At 42.1% G+C, this 14,461-nt stretch overlaps 1 protein-coding gene across 2 annotated transcripts in view; it reads right to left on the bottom strand.

The window, feature by feature from the left end:
- The window catches only part of Tmem131 (transmembrane protein 131), a 164,122-nt gene that overhangs the window by 13,976 nt on the left and 135,685 nt on the right, over window positions 1-14,461 (bottom strand). For both annotated transcript variants that reach the window (XM_041655933.1, XM_041655932.1), the window contains exons 23-31: window positions 11,455-11,593; window positions 11,263-11,372; window positions 10,815-10,881; window positions 8,847-8,998; window positions 8,457-8,599; window positions 7,528-7,714; window positions 6,337-6,522; window positions 5,187-5,345; window positions 4,236-4,822 (exon numbers count right to left, since the gene is read on the bottom strand). In XM_041655933.1, coding sequence (XP_041511867.1) covers window positions 4,236-4,822; window positions 5,187-5,345; window positions 6,337-6,522; window positions 7,528-7,714; window positions 8,457-8,599; window positions 8,847-8,998; window positions 10,815-10,881; window positions 11,263-11,372; window positions 11,455-11,593 — 1,730 coding nt within the window. The remainder of the gene's footprint in view (window positions 1-4,235; window positions 4,823-5,186; window positions 5,346-6,336; window positions 6,523-7,527; window positions 7,715-8,456; window positions 8,600-8,846; window positions 8,999-10,814; window positions 10,882-11,262; window positions 11,373-11,454; window positions 11,594-14,461) is intronic.

Here is a 14,461-nt window from a genome sequence, read left to right as displayed (position 1 = left end):
AACCCTTTGTCACAGAAAGTGGTTGCTTTTTGCCCTTGCCTTAAGAATCTGCTTGAGGCTGAACTGGAGAGTCTGGGACTAATTTTGCTGGTAGAGATTCCAGACAGCCCAATATTGACTCTTTCTCATGGTTCCTAGTGACTACTCCTATGCAGATCTACAATGAAAACGAGCAAACAGGGCAAGACAAAACAAAATACCCATGCCCCTCAACCCCAAAATGTGTAACTTGAGGAAAAAAAAGAGAGCACCAGTAAATGTAATGTTGGAGCTAAGTTCTATGTTCAAAAAGGTAAGTTTGAAGGCCTGATGGAAAATGAAATAAAGGAAGTGATGTCCTCGGGGATTTAGGAAAAGGAAAAGGTCCTTTAGACCTTTTCTGGTCCCCCAATTCAACAAGTCAAAGTTCATGAAAATGTAATTCAAGAAGGGGGCAGGCCCCAAACAGGCATCCTCATCAACCAGGTGGTTCTGGCTTTACCGTTGTGGAGGACACAGGAGTAGTAAAAAGGCCTGGACAGCGTTGGAGACCCCAAGATGCTGTGATGACAGCGGGAGGATGCCTGCCAGAGAGAGCTGCACACAGCGAGTGGAAGCAAACAAGAGAAGTGAGCTGTCCTCAGCAAAGCTGGAAGGGCAGAGCCATGGAAGCCCTTTGATAGAGAGCGGAGCTACAGAGCTTGCCCAGCTGGTTTTCAGTCTTGCTTTGGTCCAGTATTTCCTCACTATGCTCCCTTTTCTCCCTTTTGGAATGGTAATGTATATTATACGCCATTATATGTTAGAAGTATGTGATTTGCATGACTTGCTTTTTTACTTTATAAGGGTCACAGTGAAGAGACTGCTTTGATCCCTGTAAGATGACTTTGGATTTTTGAATTGTGTTGAAACTGAAAGAGTAGGGGGTATTGTAGAATATAATTTTAAGATGTGTTGCATTTGTTTATCCTGTGGAATATTTACTTAATGATGCAAAGATGTGTTGTATTTTTTTAATTCTGTGAAGCTGTTTCACTTTGATTGGTCTAATAAAGAGCTAAACAACCAATAGCAAGGCAGGAGAAAGGTGGGGTTGCCAGACTGAGAATAAATAGGAGAGATCTGGGAAGAGAGATTGAAGAGTGAGAAAAGGAGATGAGGAGGATGCCATCTAGCCACACAGCCAGACATGGAGGAAGAAGGAAAGAAAAGAAATAGAGATAGGCAAAAGCCCAGAGGCAAAAGATAAATGGGATAATTAAGTTAAGAAAAGCTGGCTAAAATGATTCAAAGACCTCAACATAAAGCCAGCCACACTGAACCTTATAGAAGAGAAAGTGGGAAGTACACTTGAACCCATTGGCACAGGGAACCACTTCCTAAATATAACCCCAGTAGCACAGACACTGAGAGAAACAATTAATAAATGGGACTTCCTGAAACTGAAAAGCTTCTGTAAAGCAAAGGACATGGTCAACAAGACAAAATGACAGTCTACAGAATGGGAAAAGATCTTCACTAACCCCACATCACACAGAGGTCTGATCTCCAAAATATACAAAGAACTCAAGAAATTGGACACCAAAAGATCACATAATCCAATAAAAAAAAATGGAGTACAGACCTAAACAGAGAACTCTCAACAGAGGAATCTAAAATGGCTGAAAGACACTTAAGGAAATGTTCAATATCCTTAATCATCAGAGAAATGCAAATCAAAAGAACTCTGAGATTCCATCGTAACCTGTAAGAATGGCCAAGATCAAAAACACTGATGACAACTTACACTGGAGAGCATGTGGGGGAAAGGGAACACTCCTGCATTGCTGGTGGGAATGTAAGCTGGTACAACCCCTTTGGATGTCAGTGTGGCGATTTCTCAGTAAATTAGGAAACAACCTTCCTCAAGACCCAGTAATACCACTTTTGGGTATATATCCAAAGGATGCTCAATCGTGCCACAAGGACATGTGCTCAACTATGTTCATAGCAGTTTTGTTTGTCATAGCCAGAACTGGAAACAACCTAAATGCCCCTTGATCCAAGAATGGATAAGAAAAATGTGGTACATTTACACAATGGAGTACTACACCGCAGAAAAAAAAATAACAGCAGCTTGAATTTTGCAGGCAAATGGATGGAACTAGAAAACATTATTATTATTTTTTTTGTTTGTTTTTCGAGACAGGGTTTCTCTGTGGCTTTGGAGCCTGTCCTGGAACTAGCTCTGTAGACCAGGCTGGTCTCGAACCCACAGAGATCCGCCTGCCTCTGCCTCCCGAGTGCTGGGATTAAAGGCGTGCGCCACCACCGCCCGGCTAGAAAACATTATTTTGAGTGAGGTAACCCAGACACAGAAAGACAATTATCACATGTACTCACTCATAGGTGGTTTTTAAACATAAAGCAAAGAAAGCCAGCCCACAAACCACAATCCCTGAGAACTTAGACAACAATGCAGAAACTAAGAGAGACTTACATAGATCTAATCTATATGGGAAATAGAAAGCAGAAAAAGACAAGATCTTCTGAATAAATTGGGAGCATGGGGACCTTGAAGTGGGGAGGAGAGAGGCAGGGAGGGGAGCAGAGAAAAATGTAGAGCTCAATAAATATTAATTAAAAAGCTGGCTAGAAACAAGCCAAGTTAAGGCCCAGCATTCATAAGAAAGAATAAGACTTCGTGTGATTTATTTGGGAGCTGGGTGGTAGGTTCCCAAAAGAGTAAAAAACAACCAACTATAACAGGGACTTTTGAAGTTGGATTAAATACATTTTATACCGTGATACGGTTTCAAACCTATGGGGACAGGGAACGGGATGTGTTGGTTTAAGTAAGAACGTCCCCATAGGCTCATATATTTGAACGCTTGGCCCCTACCTGGTAGAACTGTTTGGAATGATTAGGGGTAGGCTTTTCACAAATCCACATTAATCTCACTTGGCTTTGTAGCTGTTGCTTCAAGACGTGAGCACTCAGCCCCTGCTCCAGTGCCATGCTACCTGCCTTGATAATCATGAAGCCCCCAAACAAATACTTTCTTTCATAAGCACTGCATGGTCATGGTGTTTTGTTTTAAAAACAGAAAAGCAACTAGGACACCTGGCCTGGTCCTGCTGCAACCCATGCACTTACCCAGTCACCACGAGGAGCCACATGCCACACTCACGGGAATCTTTTCTCCTTCAGTCTCCTACCTTACGTAACTGTGAAATCTAGCGGCCTCCTACCCTGCCCCACTCCCCCCAAAAAAACCTGTTGTCCCCTAACTTGCTTAAAATGAAATGTCCCATGACTGAAGAGTTTTGGTGGCACTACTTCAGCTGGACTGATGAAAGCCTGCTTGTAGCCATGGGAATCACAGTCTACACGTCACCTTTCTTTCCAAAGTTCTGAATTCCCAGACTCCATGGGTCTGGATTACTCTAGTCTGAGGCCTTGCCACTGTCAATACGCTTTATTTCTATTATACTTTAGCACCTTGCACCCAAGGCTGCACCCCGGAACCTGTTCATGCCCACAATGTTTACTCTGAAACCTCACTCTCAGGCCTCACTGTTAGACCGTGCTTGGGCATTTGTCTCATTATCCCAAAACTGGCCTTGTGCACACGTTTCCTGATTGTAAGGTTCCTCCAGGCAAAAGCTCTTTCCCTAACCCACTAATCCCACATTCTCCGGCACATCCATGTTTTCCCTGCTGTCACTCTCTGCTGTCCCTGTCCTGTAGGTCCAGCTTCTTTTGGCTTCACACATTATCTCATTTGCTTCTTTTGCACCCCCTTTCCTATTTACTGAAGAGTTGTCAGTGTGTAGCCCTGCTGGCCTCAAGCCTGTGACAACCTTTCCACCTCTGCCTCACCAGTACTGGAGGGACTGCAGATGTGTCACCACGGATGGCCAGAAATCCTATTTTTGAGTTAAAAGGTAGATGGTTTTGGTTTTAGCCCCATTTACAAAATCAATTTGACAATGGCTGTGACACAGCTATTGTAGGCAGTTGAAGGGGCAACAGGATATGCCACCCAACAGGTTTCTGATTTGGAGAAGCAAGTGGAGAGTACAGCTCTATCTTTCATGACAATTGGTGTTTCTGTTTGCCCTGTGGCACAGAAAATCTGTCGCTTCACCTAGGAAATGGCTATGAGCTACGGAACCCTTGCTACAGTAGTTACCTGTACTGACCACAATCCTGACTGCTCTTGATCGGGCCTTCTCCCGGACATGCTTGTTCTTCTGAAGGGGGAAAAGATTACCTTTGCTTTTTGACAATGGTGATGGAGGCTGCTCTGTAAACACATCTAGGGGTGGGGAGTCATGGTGGTCGAAGTCTTTGTCCATGGCTTCTATGAGACTTGTGATGTCGGAGTCCTCTGAGCTGTGCCGTGTGTTGCTGGCTCGCTCTGGGTGAGAAGAGTGTGTGAGGGGAGCAGGAGAGAGCCTTTCAGGTGGCGGCTCCTGGTGTTGAGGCACTGGTGGTGGAGGCTGTGAGTGCTGCTCCAACGGGCTGTGGCCATGGTGCTGGCTGCTGTGCTGGCTCTGCTTCGTCCCTTTGGACTTTCTGTTTGCTGTGTGACCTTGGGTTACTGCATTTGCCTCTAAGCCTAGGGGACTTGTTTTGCTTGTAGCCTGTGAGGCGGCTGCTTGTGCATTAGTCCTGCTTGACATATTTGAGCTGTTTTTGGTTCTGACACTGTCCACGTCAGCTGAATGTTTGCTGCTGTGGCTGCTGTGTGGGTGAACTGAGGTGCCACACTGCCTGTGACTCCCTGTGCCAGTCCTGGATGACGAGCTGCTATAGAAACTCCTACCGTGACTGTGTTCGCAGCCGAGTGTGTTCAAGCTGAAAAATGGATCAATTGAAAATCAGTAAGCTGCAACTTCCAGTCTAATACCAATAAAAAAAAATTCATCAGCATATCTCCATCACAAAGAGAAACTAGGAACAAATAGCAGGGGCAAGGGCCACAACTTTCTACAGTTCATTCCCTCTTGAAATTATAAATTAGGTTAGTGGTCTAACTAATCAATAAGCAGATTTTGCCCCTGATAAGAAATCCTGTATGTTTTCAATAACTGAGCACCACATACAAGGTTAGAATTAAAAAATTATTTTAACCCCGAGTGAAGATACATTTCTATTTCTTGTAATTACATCAGCCAAGGCTATGTGTACTAGAAAGTGGATTTTCAGTGTGTGAACATACTTTCCTTCAGATGAAATACCAGCGATTCTCCTGAGATCAAATGGCCTTCCCACATCAAAGGGCGGGTTGGAAGCTTCAAAGGATAGTCGCCTCCGAAATGGCTCCCAAATTCCTTGAGCTTCCAAATAGGCTGTTCCAATGACCAAGAGAAACAGGGCACTGTGGAGCACAGAGGGCTGATTCAGCATTTGCCAAGACAAGAATAATATATTTGCCTATTACACATTTCTGGTGTGTGTGTGGTGTGTTTAATTATAGTATGATGTAAAATAACAAACAACAAAAAAGGAGCTAGATATGCCTGCAACAAACACGTTTTTAAAAGAAGACAAAAATAAAGCATTATAGATCAAACAAAATTTGCACACCAACTTTACCTTTTTGAAACTTACTTAAATATACTTTCTGCATTGGGGTGTTTTGGCTCCATGTATGTTGGTGTACTAAGTGCATGCAGTGCCAATGGAGACCAGAAGAGGGAATTAGATCTCCTGGACTGGACTTACAGACTTACAGCTGGTCATGGGCGGCCATGTAGGCACTGGGAATTAAACCCAGGTCCTGTGGAAGAGCAGCAGTTCTTTCTTAAGCACCGAGCTGTCCCTCCAGCCTCTGCACAGCAACTTTAAAAGTGCTTAACCTTACCCAGAAGCTTCATGGGAAGACGTGTCAGAAGAGACACGTGCAGCCTGGGTTTTCCTTACCAAGGGGACCTAGAGGATGGAGGGTCAACTCTCTTTCCCTTAAGCATGTAGTTATAAACTAATTTAGATAAGAGAATATTTGATTCTCTAAAATACATAAAGAAATAAACTGAAAGAAGATAAGGATGCAAAGGCCTTCGAAAATATTTCTCCTCTGTTTATGTTGCTTAGACAGTCAATTACACTAATTATGTATGCCCAAGAAAAGCAACTTTACCTTGTATTATGTGCCTTCTTCCTTATGAAATCAGCATAGACTTCATTTGTTAAATGAGTGTTAAAGGTACTAAGACTTCATTATTGTATATGCCACCCAAGAATGGTTCAGTTGTAACTATTCCTACCAATACACAAGCTTGACCAAGAAGTCAGGGGTGTCTGCTTTGTTTGCTGGGATACCCATCCCTGAGAAAAGTGAGAGCCAACCTTGAAAGTACACACTGTACCTCATTACTCCTGAGATGATGATGTATAGAGCTAGTTCCCAGTTGGGTCTAGGGAGGGCTTCTGCACAGGCTGCTAGCATGTGGTATGGAAGGGAGGCATTCAATACAAACACAAACTCAGAGCCGCTGGTTGTTATAAACTTCAGTTCCCGGATAACTCTGGAGGCTGTGAAATCTGGAGTAAACCTAAGACAAGGACAGCAGTGAGGTTCATTTTCAGAGTCACATGTTCTTTTCTGGTCCCTCTATCTGTTTTTGAATCTAGGCTTTACTCCTAATGGCTTTATTAACAAAACAAAAAACAACCAGTCCCATTCCAAGTGATGTTTTGTCACTTCCTGCATGTTGCTTATAGTAACTTGTGCTTTCTTTATTAGCTGTACACACCCTGAGCTGGTGACTCTTTCTTCCCTGGACATTTAGGTGGCAAGTGCTATGCCATGCATGTAGTAATATACATGAAAGTGCTGATTAAACAGCCACAGAAGATCATAGAATCATTGTCTAATCAAGGGCAGGTCATATTTATTACTTTGAAATAAGTAATCAATTACAAAAATAACTGCATCTAATACTGAGGGCCTAAAGGCTGTCTTCTGAGTAAGTTTACATTCTCAGACCATACAGAATCAATGGCACACGGGAGGCACAGATCTCTGCTCTGTGGCTGAGACACCTCCAAGTCACTCTAACATCTTATGCTTTATAATAGCCTTAAAAATATTGAAACTGGTTTCTAAAAAGGTAGTTTTCAAGATTATCTGGTCTAATCTAAGGGCAGAGGAAGTTTTACAATGTTGGAAACAAAAACATACAATGAATATTTTAGCTGAAGTGGAAAAAAAAACCAAATACATTTGTGATAAAGCTTTTTTTTTAAAATTATTTACTTCTTTTCATGTGTGTATGGGTATTTTGCCTGCATGTATGTCTGTGTATTATATGCATGAAGACCCTGAGAGACCAGGGACTGGAGTTACAGAAGGTTGTTGGCCACTATGTAGGTGATGAGACTCAAACCCAGCTCCTCTGGAAGAGCAGCCAGGTCTCTTAACCACTGAGCCATCTCTGGAGCCCATGTGAAATGACCCCAATGTTAGGAGTGGAAAGTTAGTCACTGAATTAAACCTAGGAGTGGAAAGTTAGTCACTGAATTAAACCAGTACGAACAAGCACATACTACATACTTACAGTATGATTATGTCTCTGGAGGTGTTGGCACTTAGTGCAAATTCTTGACAGTTAACCACTTTAAAGCCATATCCTTCACAGGGATACCCACTGATTTCAATAGTTTCTACACGGACTTCAAGCTGTCCTGTATTCTCTACTTTGAATGTTCTTTTCAATGTGAAATTTGGTTCTCTTAGCTTCAAACCTGAAAGGAAAGGAAATCAGATGGACGAATAAATCACTTACTTCTGGTGTGAATGAGGTATATGTTGTGAGCTTCTGTATGCTGAACATTATGAGTCAACCCCACATGCCAAAAAGATCAGCATTCCTCAGGTTTTATCTGGAAACACTCCACTTTGATCTTTTTTTTTTTTTTTTTTTTTTTTTTTTGGATTTTCGAGACAGGGTTTCTCCTTAGCTTTTGGTTCCTGTCCTGGAAATAGCTCTTGTAGTCCAGGCTGGCCTTGAACTCAGAGAGATCCACCTGCCTCTGCCTCCCGAGTGTTGGGATTAAAGGCGTGCGTCACCACCGCCCGGCCGATCTATTTTATTCATAATTAATAGATTTCCTTCATTCATTCTTTATTGGTAGTAAGGTCTCTGTATACTTCTGACTCTGCTTGAACTCACTAGGTAGTTTAGGTTGGCTTAGAACTCACGATCCCTTACTCCAGCCTCCCAAGGGCTAGGCTTACAGGAGTGCATTACCCTGCGAGGCTTTGATATGCTATGGAAAAATGACATGTTTTACTTTTCATTCTCAAAATAAACCTGCAAAAGATCCAAATGAAACAGCTCTGAATGTAAGTCAGGATTCTCTTAGCATCACAAACATTCACAACTAGAAGGCAGGTGTGCATAGATGGAAATACTATTCTTCTGAAATTGCTGATAGCTGAAAGCAAAGACTGGAAATTGGTCTTTTCTCAGTTAGGGATACTCACTGTCTATACAGTCTTTTAACAATGCTTCTGTAATTTTGAAGCGTAAGGAACTTCCTGGACCTGGAAGCTTGCCTGATACCCTCAAGTTCTCGGTTGTCCCTTGACCTTGGACCATCACAGCATCCATCACAGTCAGGTTGTTTCTATGAAAGAACAAGAATTACATTTTTATCCAATTAATTTTGCATATCTTTTGATTTACAGGTTCTAACATTTTTAAACAACCACAAAAAATTATTAACATGTTGAATTTAAGGGTAAAAATTTAAAAATTCACAAAGAGCACACGTTTTTCATTTTAAGCCACACCGATGCTACTACTGACGGTGTGAGGGACAAGGACTTGAAGGTCAGCACTGAAAATGAGCCACATCACATCACAGAGCCTACCTGACTATGATCAGCGAAGAAACAGTTCTGTTGTGAAGTGGAGTAAACTTTACTTTGACAGATTTCTTTTCTCCAGGTTTTAAAATGAGGTTTAAAATGAAACGCCGAGAGGGGCCCTCTGTAAACCCTGTTGGACTTTGCAGTGGATGAGCCTTGAATCATTGTACAAACAAAAAGGAGTCATTAATATAGTTTCTGGGCAAACCATTCGTCCCTTATCCCCTCTAGATCCCAAGCCTCTCAAACTCATCACACAGACAAGTTTATCCTTCATGACTTAAACACTGGTGTTGAGAGCTAGGTTGCCAGTAAGGAGACTTCATGTTCTGCATTAAGCTAAAACAACAGAATTTATTCCTCAGGTTATCAAAGCCCTCATGTTTGTATTATGCACTTTATATCTGTATACAGCTACTTTTTAAAAAAGTGTGTGTATTTTTTTTTAATTTGAAATATAATTCACATACAGGAAAGGACACAGACCCGAGACAAACAGTTTGATACATTAATACAAAGTCAACACTCATGACTGGAAGTACACCACTTAACTTTTGCTTATGAGGTAAAATATTTTCTCTATTAACATCTACTAGGATAATGGAATACTCTGACTGTTAAAAAGTGGATGGTGAATAAGTTCCTTTAATAATAAGCCATTCTTGGTACCCCCCCCACCACCCCCAATGCTGCCTTCACACTCACAGAACCCTATGTCTCCTGAGTGCTGGGATTAAATGTGTGATGTTCTGAAACAAACAAAAGGACTCCCTAATTGTATAGGGATGGACTCTCAGACTGACCAAGGGATCCCTGGGATGTTATCTGTTTTTCTTAGGATGCCATCTCTACTATAGATCAGATGAGCAGAGGAGCTGGAGTTAATACCACCAACTCTTATGTGTGAACAGAGACAGTGGTGCTAATCTCCCTTGTAGTGACTGTCTGTTTCCAGTCTGTACTTGTAAAGAAAAAAATAATGTCTTTGAACAATAACAAACAATTTATTCAATTTCAACATGTACTCCTGTCTCTATAGTACATGTCAGAAAGAGAAGCAGTTTAAAGGAGTCACTGAGCAATTATATTTTCACCCTTAGAATTTCTTCTTTAGAAATTTCCCGATGTCTAGCTCAGTGTATTATATCTCGCAAATACTGTTGTATGTGGTCAAAATTTAAAAACTAAGTGCCAGCTCATTCACTTATTTTGTGTCCTTTATTTATAAAGGTGGAAGAGACCCACGTTCTAGTTAATGAGTATTTTCACTGACTTTCAGTCCACTGCTTGCTACAATGGCATTTTATGCATGGGAGAAGCAAGGTAAGATTTCAAGAGAAAGACACTGGAATCTAGGACATCTAAACTGCTGTCATGTGTTCTAGGTCTTCTGACTGGAACTATGACAAAGGGTGGAATAACTACAAGGCAGCTGGTTGGACAGGACTGGGGAGCACTTCCTACACCGCACTATGTGGTCCAACAGGAAGGACAAATGCCCTGATCTGAAGGAGGCTTGAATCTGACCCTGGGGAGAAGGGCAGCGAGGCACAGGTATTTGACTCCCAGTGCTACCCTCCTAGCTGACATGTACCCTCCACATCAAGGTCTGATGAGTAGCTAGTGGTCACTCACCTGAATACTAGGGACACTTTCATTCCCAGGACAAATCAACTTACACTTTTAAAGTCAGTATCATCTACTGATGTAAACACACACAGCTGTGCCAGGTATGAACACAGCCACCTACTGGTCTCAAATTCACGGGTTTTTACACTTTTATTAGGAAGTACACAGGAAGAAAGTTTAAATGATTCAGCTAAATTTTTTAATGTTTAATGAAAATAAAATGTCACATTAGCATACTTCATGTATGGTCTCTGAATTTCAGTCAGGCTTAACAGCAGCCTGTAGGTACCCTTCCCATTGGCCCTGGTCCTAGCAGAGTAATGGTGTGGAGTTTGTACTTACACTGTTTCGGCAGACTTGGAATTCAAGTGTCCTCAGATCTAGCTTGGCCACCTTACTCAAGTTAAACCTAAAATAAAAAATGCGTGTTCATCTTTATAAACATCACTACTAGAAATTGTAGAGGATTATCAGGCTTAAGCTTTATTTGCAAATTTACCTTGTGGCAGGTCTTGGGAGCAGTATTATATCACATTACTAACATTTAGAATGTTAAAGGCTATCAGTTATTAATATCTTGTTCACTTTTTAAAAAGGAAATACTGGGGAAGAATAGGAAATACTGGAGTTTCTTTGTCTATTGTCTCTTTAAAATTTTAAATGGTAACTCCATCTTACATCCTGCTGAAGCATTTCTTATGCTCAGTTTAGTATCAACCCAACCCCAGGAAACTTCTGCGAACTTCAGCTACAGTCGACACTTTGGCTGTCTAAAGCAAGGCTCGCTTACCTTGAGACTAACTTATCTACAAAGATGGAAGGGTTGGAATACAAAGCCACAGGGATGAACTGGACGTAGACAGGGACGTCTGCAGGATTCTCTAAGGTAATCTCTTCTTCCTTAAAGCAAAGCCAAGATACATTAGTGGAGATTCCTATAACCTCAGCTCTGTCTGAACGCGTGCACCATCAGAGTACTTACTGAGGAGCAGTTAGTATTAGTGAGTGGGAACTTCACGTGCCGGGGAGAGCTGAGGATGGAAGGCCACGAGAGCTCGGCAGTGATTTTTGATACTATATTTTTTTGAAGGTCTGTATTTATTTCAAACAGAGCATTCAACCTAGAAAAACAATTTCTAAGTTAGTGTACAAAAGCAAAACTTGAGTTTTCTGAACACAAGAAATTCTTAAGAAGTGTACTTGAGAAAGATTTTTTCCGGTTTTTTAAAAAAAAGTTTACTCATCCTACTTTAGAAGATTTTTTTAGCTTTAAAATGTTAGTATTAACAGAGATTAGTTTTACTTTTGTACATATACATGATATATTTCTTTCACTAGATGATCATTGCCCTGCCTTGCCCCCCATTTTCTTTTTTTTTTGAGGGGGTGTCCCAATGAATTTCATTAGGGTAGTTTATAGGAACATGGAGTGGGAGTTTGTTACCTTACCAGCAGCTAACACCACTGGGAAACGTGTCTTTCCTTCTCACATCAACCGTTACCTGCCTAAATCCTCATGGAGCCCCAACCCATTCCACAGCAGAGTGCGGAAAGGCCTGGTTAGGTGGAGATCCCGTGCAGGAGACGACAGCTGCACAAGGGTTCAAGCGTGCAAGAGCTGTGTCCCGCCCAGAGGTCAGGGCTCCCACCACTGGCCTCCATTTCCAGAATCTTAGAGAAGGTGATACAGATGCCCCCTCTATGACTGGGCATGCAACTTCATTATGCTTTCAATGATGTATATGCCTCTATTTTGGCACAGAGGGCTGTCAACATAACAATTCCTGCTACAGTTCTATACTAAGTTTGTTAAGGTTGACAGGTCTTAGATCCAGTAGCATTAGTGAAATGCATGTATGTCTTCAAAGAAAATTTTTTTCTTGGTGGTACTGAGGATAGTACCCAGCACCTTCTGTGTGCTAGGCAAGCACTCTACCACTGAACTACATCAGCAGCCTAGGCCTTAAAAAATTAAAAAGTACAAATTTAATAAGGAAAGGTGAACTATAGATGATTTAGGACAGATACATCTATTATTCAAGGGTTCTAAGATTCTTCCATGGCATATATGGGAGGGATGTAGCAACGTGCTAGGAGATTTCCAAGAGAACTAATGACAAGTGGTGCTCCTGACATACTACTTTTCCTCTCTATGTAAAACCAAGATAAGAGCAGCACATGATGAGGATGCCACATGAAGTAATAAACCAAGTGCGGAGAGTTTTCAGTCATACTCAGGACCTCATTTCAATAGTCCCTACTAATGACTGGTTAGAGTCGAGTTCAGGACTCAGAATGTATTCGTAATGGGGCAAAGGTACCTGGGACTAACCATTGAAGCATACTCAAACCCTGTACTACTAAATTATGATCCTGGGGTATTGGTAAGCATACACATATAGGCATTATAAAACGAGAAACAGGAATATCTTGAAACATGCATATCAACAAGGTAACAGAAATGTAGGTGCATGAAAAATGCTTTGTTCATTGCACAAGAAGGTCGGGGAGGCAGAGGGCAGATGGAAGCCCCAGGGCCTTGGCTGGGTGCTCACTGGGAGGAAGATGTGGTGGTGAAGGGCTCCCTGGGGGCTGAACGGAGGGCAGCGCGGCTGAGTCAGCCATGCACACCTGGACAGTAGCACTTGGAGACTGTCTATACCCTACAAGGTCCACTGTGGAGACACAGGCAACAAAGGAGACTTTGAATCACTGAGCGCTTCACAAGTTCATTACAAGTCTCTGTGTACTCAGTGGAACCGTGTTTAATAAAACAAAAAACTTTCTTTAAGGAAACTTTTTTTTTGTTTTGTTTTTCAAGACAGGGTTTCTCCGTGTTGCTTCGGAGTCTGTCCTGGAACTAACTCTTGTAGACCAGGCTGGCCTTGAACTCACAGGGATCTGCCTGCCTCTGCCTCCCAAGTACTGGGATTAAAGGCCACCCGGCTCTTTAAAGAAACTTTTTACAATACAGAAACTCTCGGTTTCAACAGTTAATGGTTTGAACCATTGGACAGATGGACTCATGAGCTGAGCGAAGTAGACAGTTCTTAAGGGAAAAAATACAAATGTCCAGAAACATCTGAAAAAGTGTTCAATATCTTTAATCTTCAGGGAAATGCAAATTAACTGCTTGGAGATTCAGAGGAGTAGCTACCATTGAAAAACAAACACACACCCACACCCACACACCCACACCCACACACCTACACAAGACTAACCAACCACCTGCCAACAACTGGTGAGGATGTGTTGGAGCCTGTGTATATTTCTCTCCACTAATCTCTTCTCTTTACAGAGGTCGGCAGTCAATGACGGGTTTAAAGTTTATCCTCCCCAGATGCCTAAGACAGGAAAAACTCACAAATGCCGCTTTCCAAAGATGGGAAAATTTGGGTAATAGGAAGAAGACTTTGCCCAAGCCAGGTGCGACCCATCTGTCCTGTTGCAGAAGCACAGGGGTTGTTAAAATTTAATAAGAGAGAGTGGATTGTATGCCCATATTTCTGTAGGGCACAAAAGCCATAGGCCCGATCTGAGGTGGTCACGTAGCTCTGCAGACAAGCTGTCTCTGCCTAACAATAGTCGGGATGTGCTGCTCCTTTCTCTTTTGTTATAAATGTAGATCGCCTGAGGAGAGGTGTTGGCTGAAGCTGGTGACCTAATGGTCTGGATGTTTGGAGCTTCTTCCTTTGTAATTTGGAGGATATCTTATAGAGATGCTAATTCAGGCCTATGTGACAGCTAGCATACAGGTAAATACGGATGTGAGAGAAGGCATTCACCTGGTTACCTAGCAGACAGCCTAATGTATTTTCCCACTCAATTGATGTGATGGGATATAAGCTGTTTGGATAATAAATGCGGGAGGTCGTCAGGAGAAAAGACCCTGAGATGCCCTTCCATGATGACTGTGTAAGCTGTGTCTGATTATTCCTCTCGACTCCGTTCCAGTCCAGTTAGGGAAAAGAATTATCTGTGTTGGAGCA

The sequence above is a fragment of the Microtus oregoni genome, unplaced genomic scaffold, assembly GCF_018167655.1.
Source record: "Microtus oregoni isolate MIOR12 unplaced genomic scaffold, Mior012 000007F_ref0000211, whole genome shotgun sequence".
NCBI lineage: Eukaryota > Metazoa > Chordata > Mammalia > Rodentia > Cricetidae > Microtus > Microtus oregoni.
This window is presented reverse-complemented; position numbering and strand designations above follow the sequence as displayed.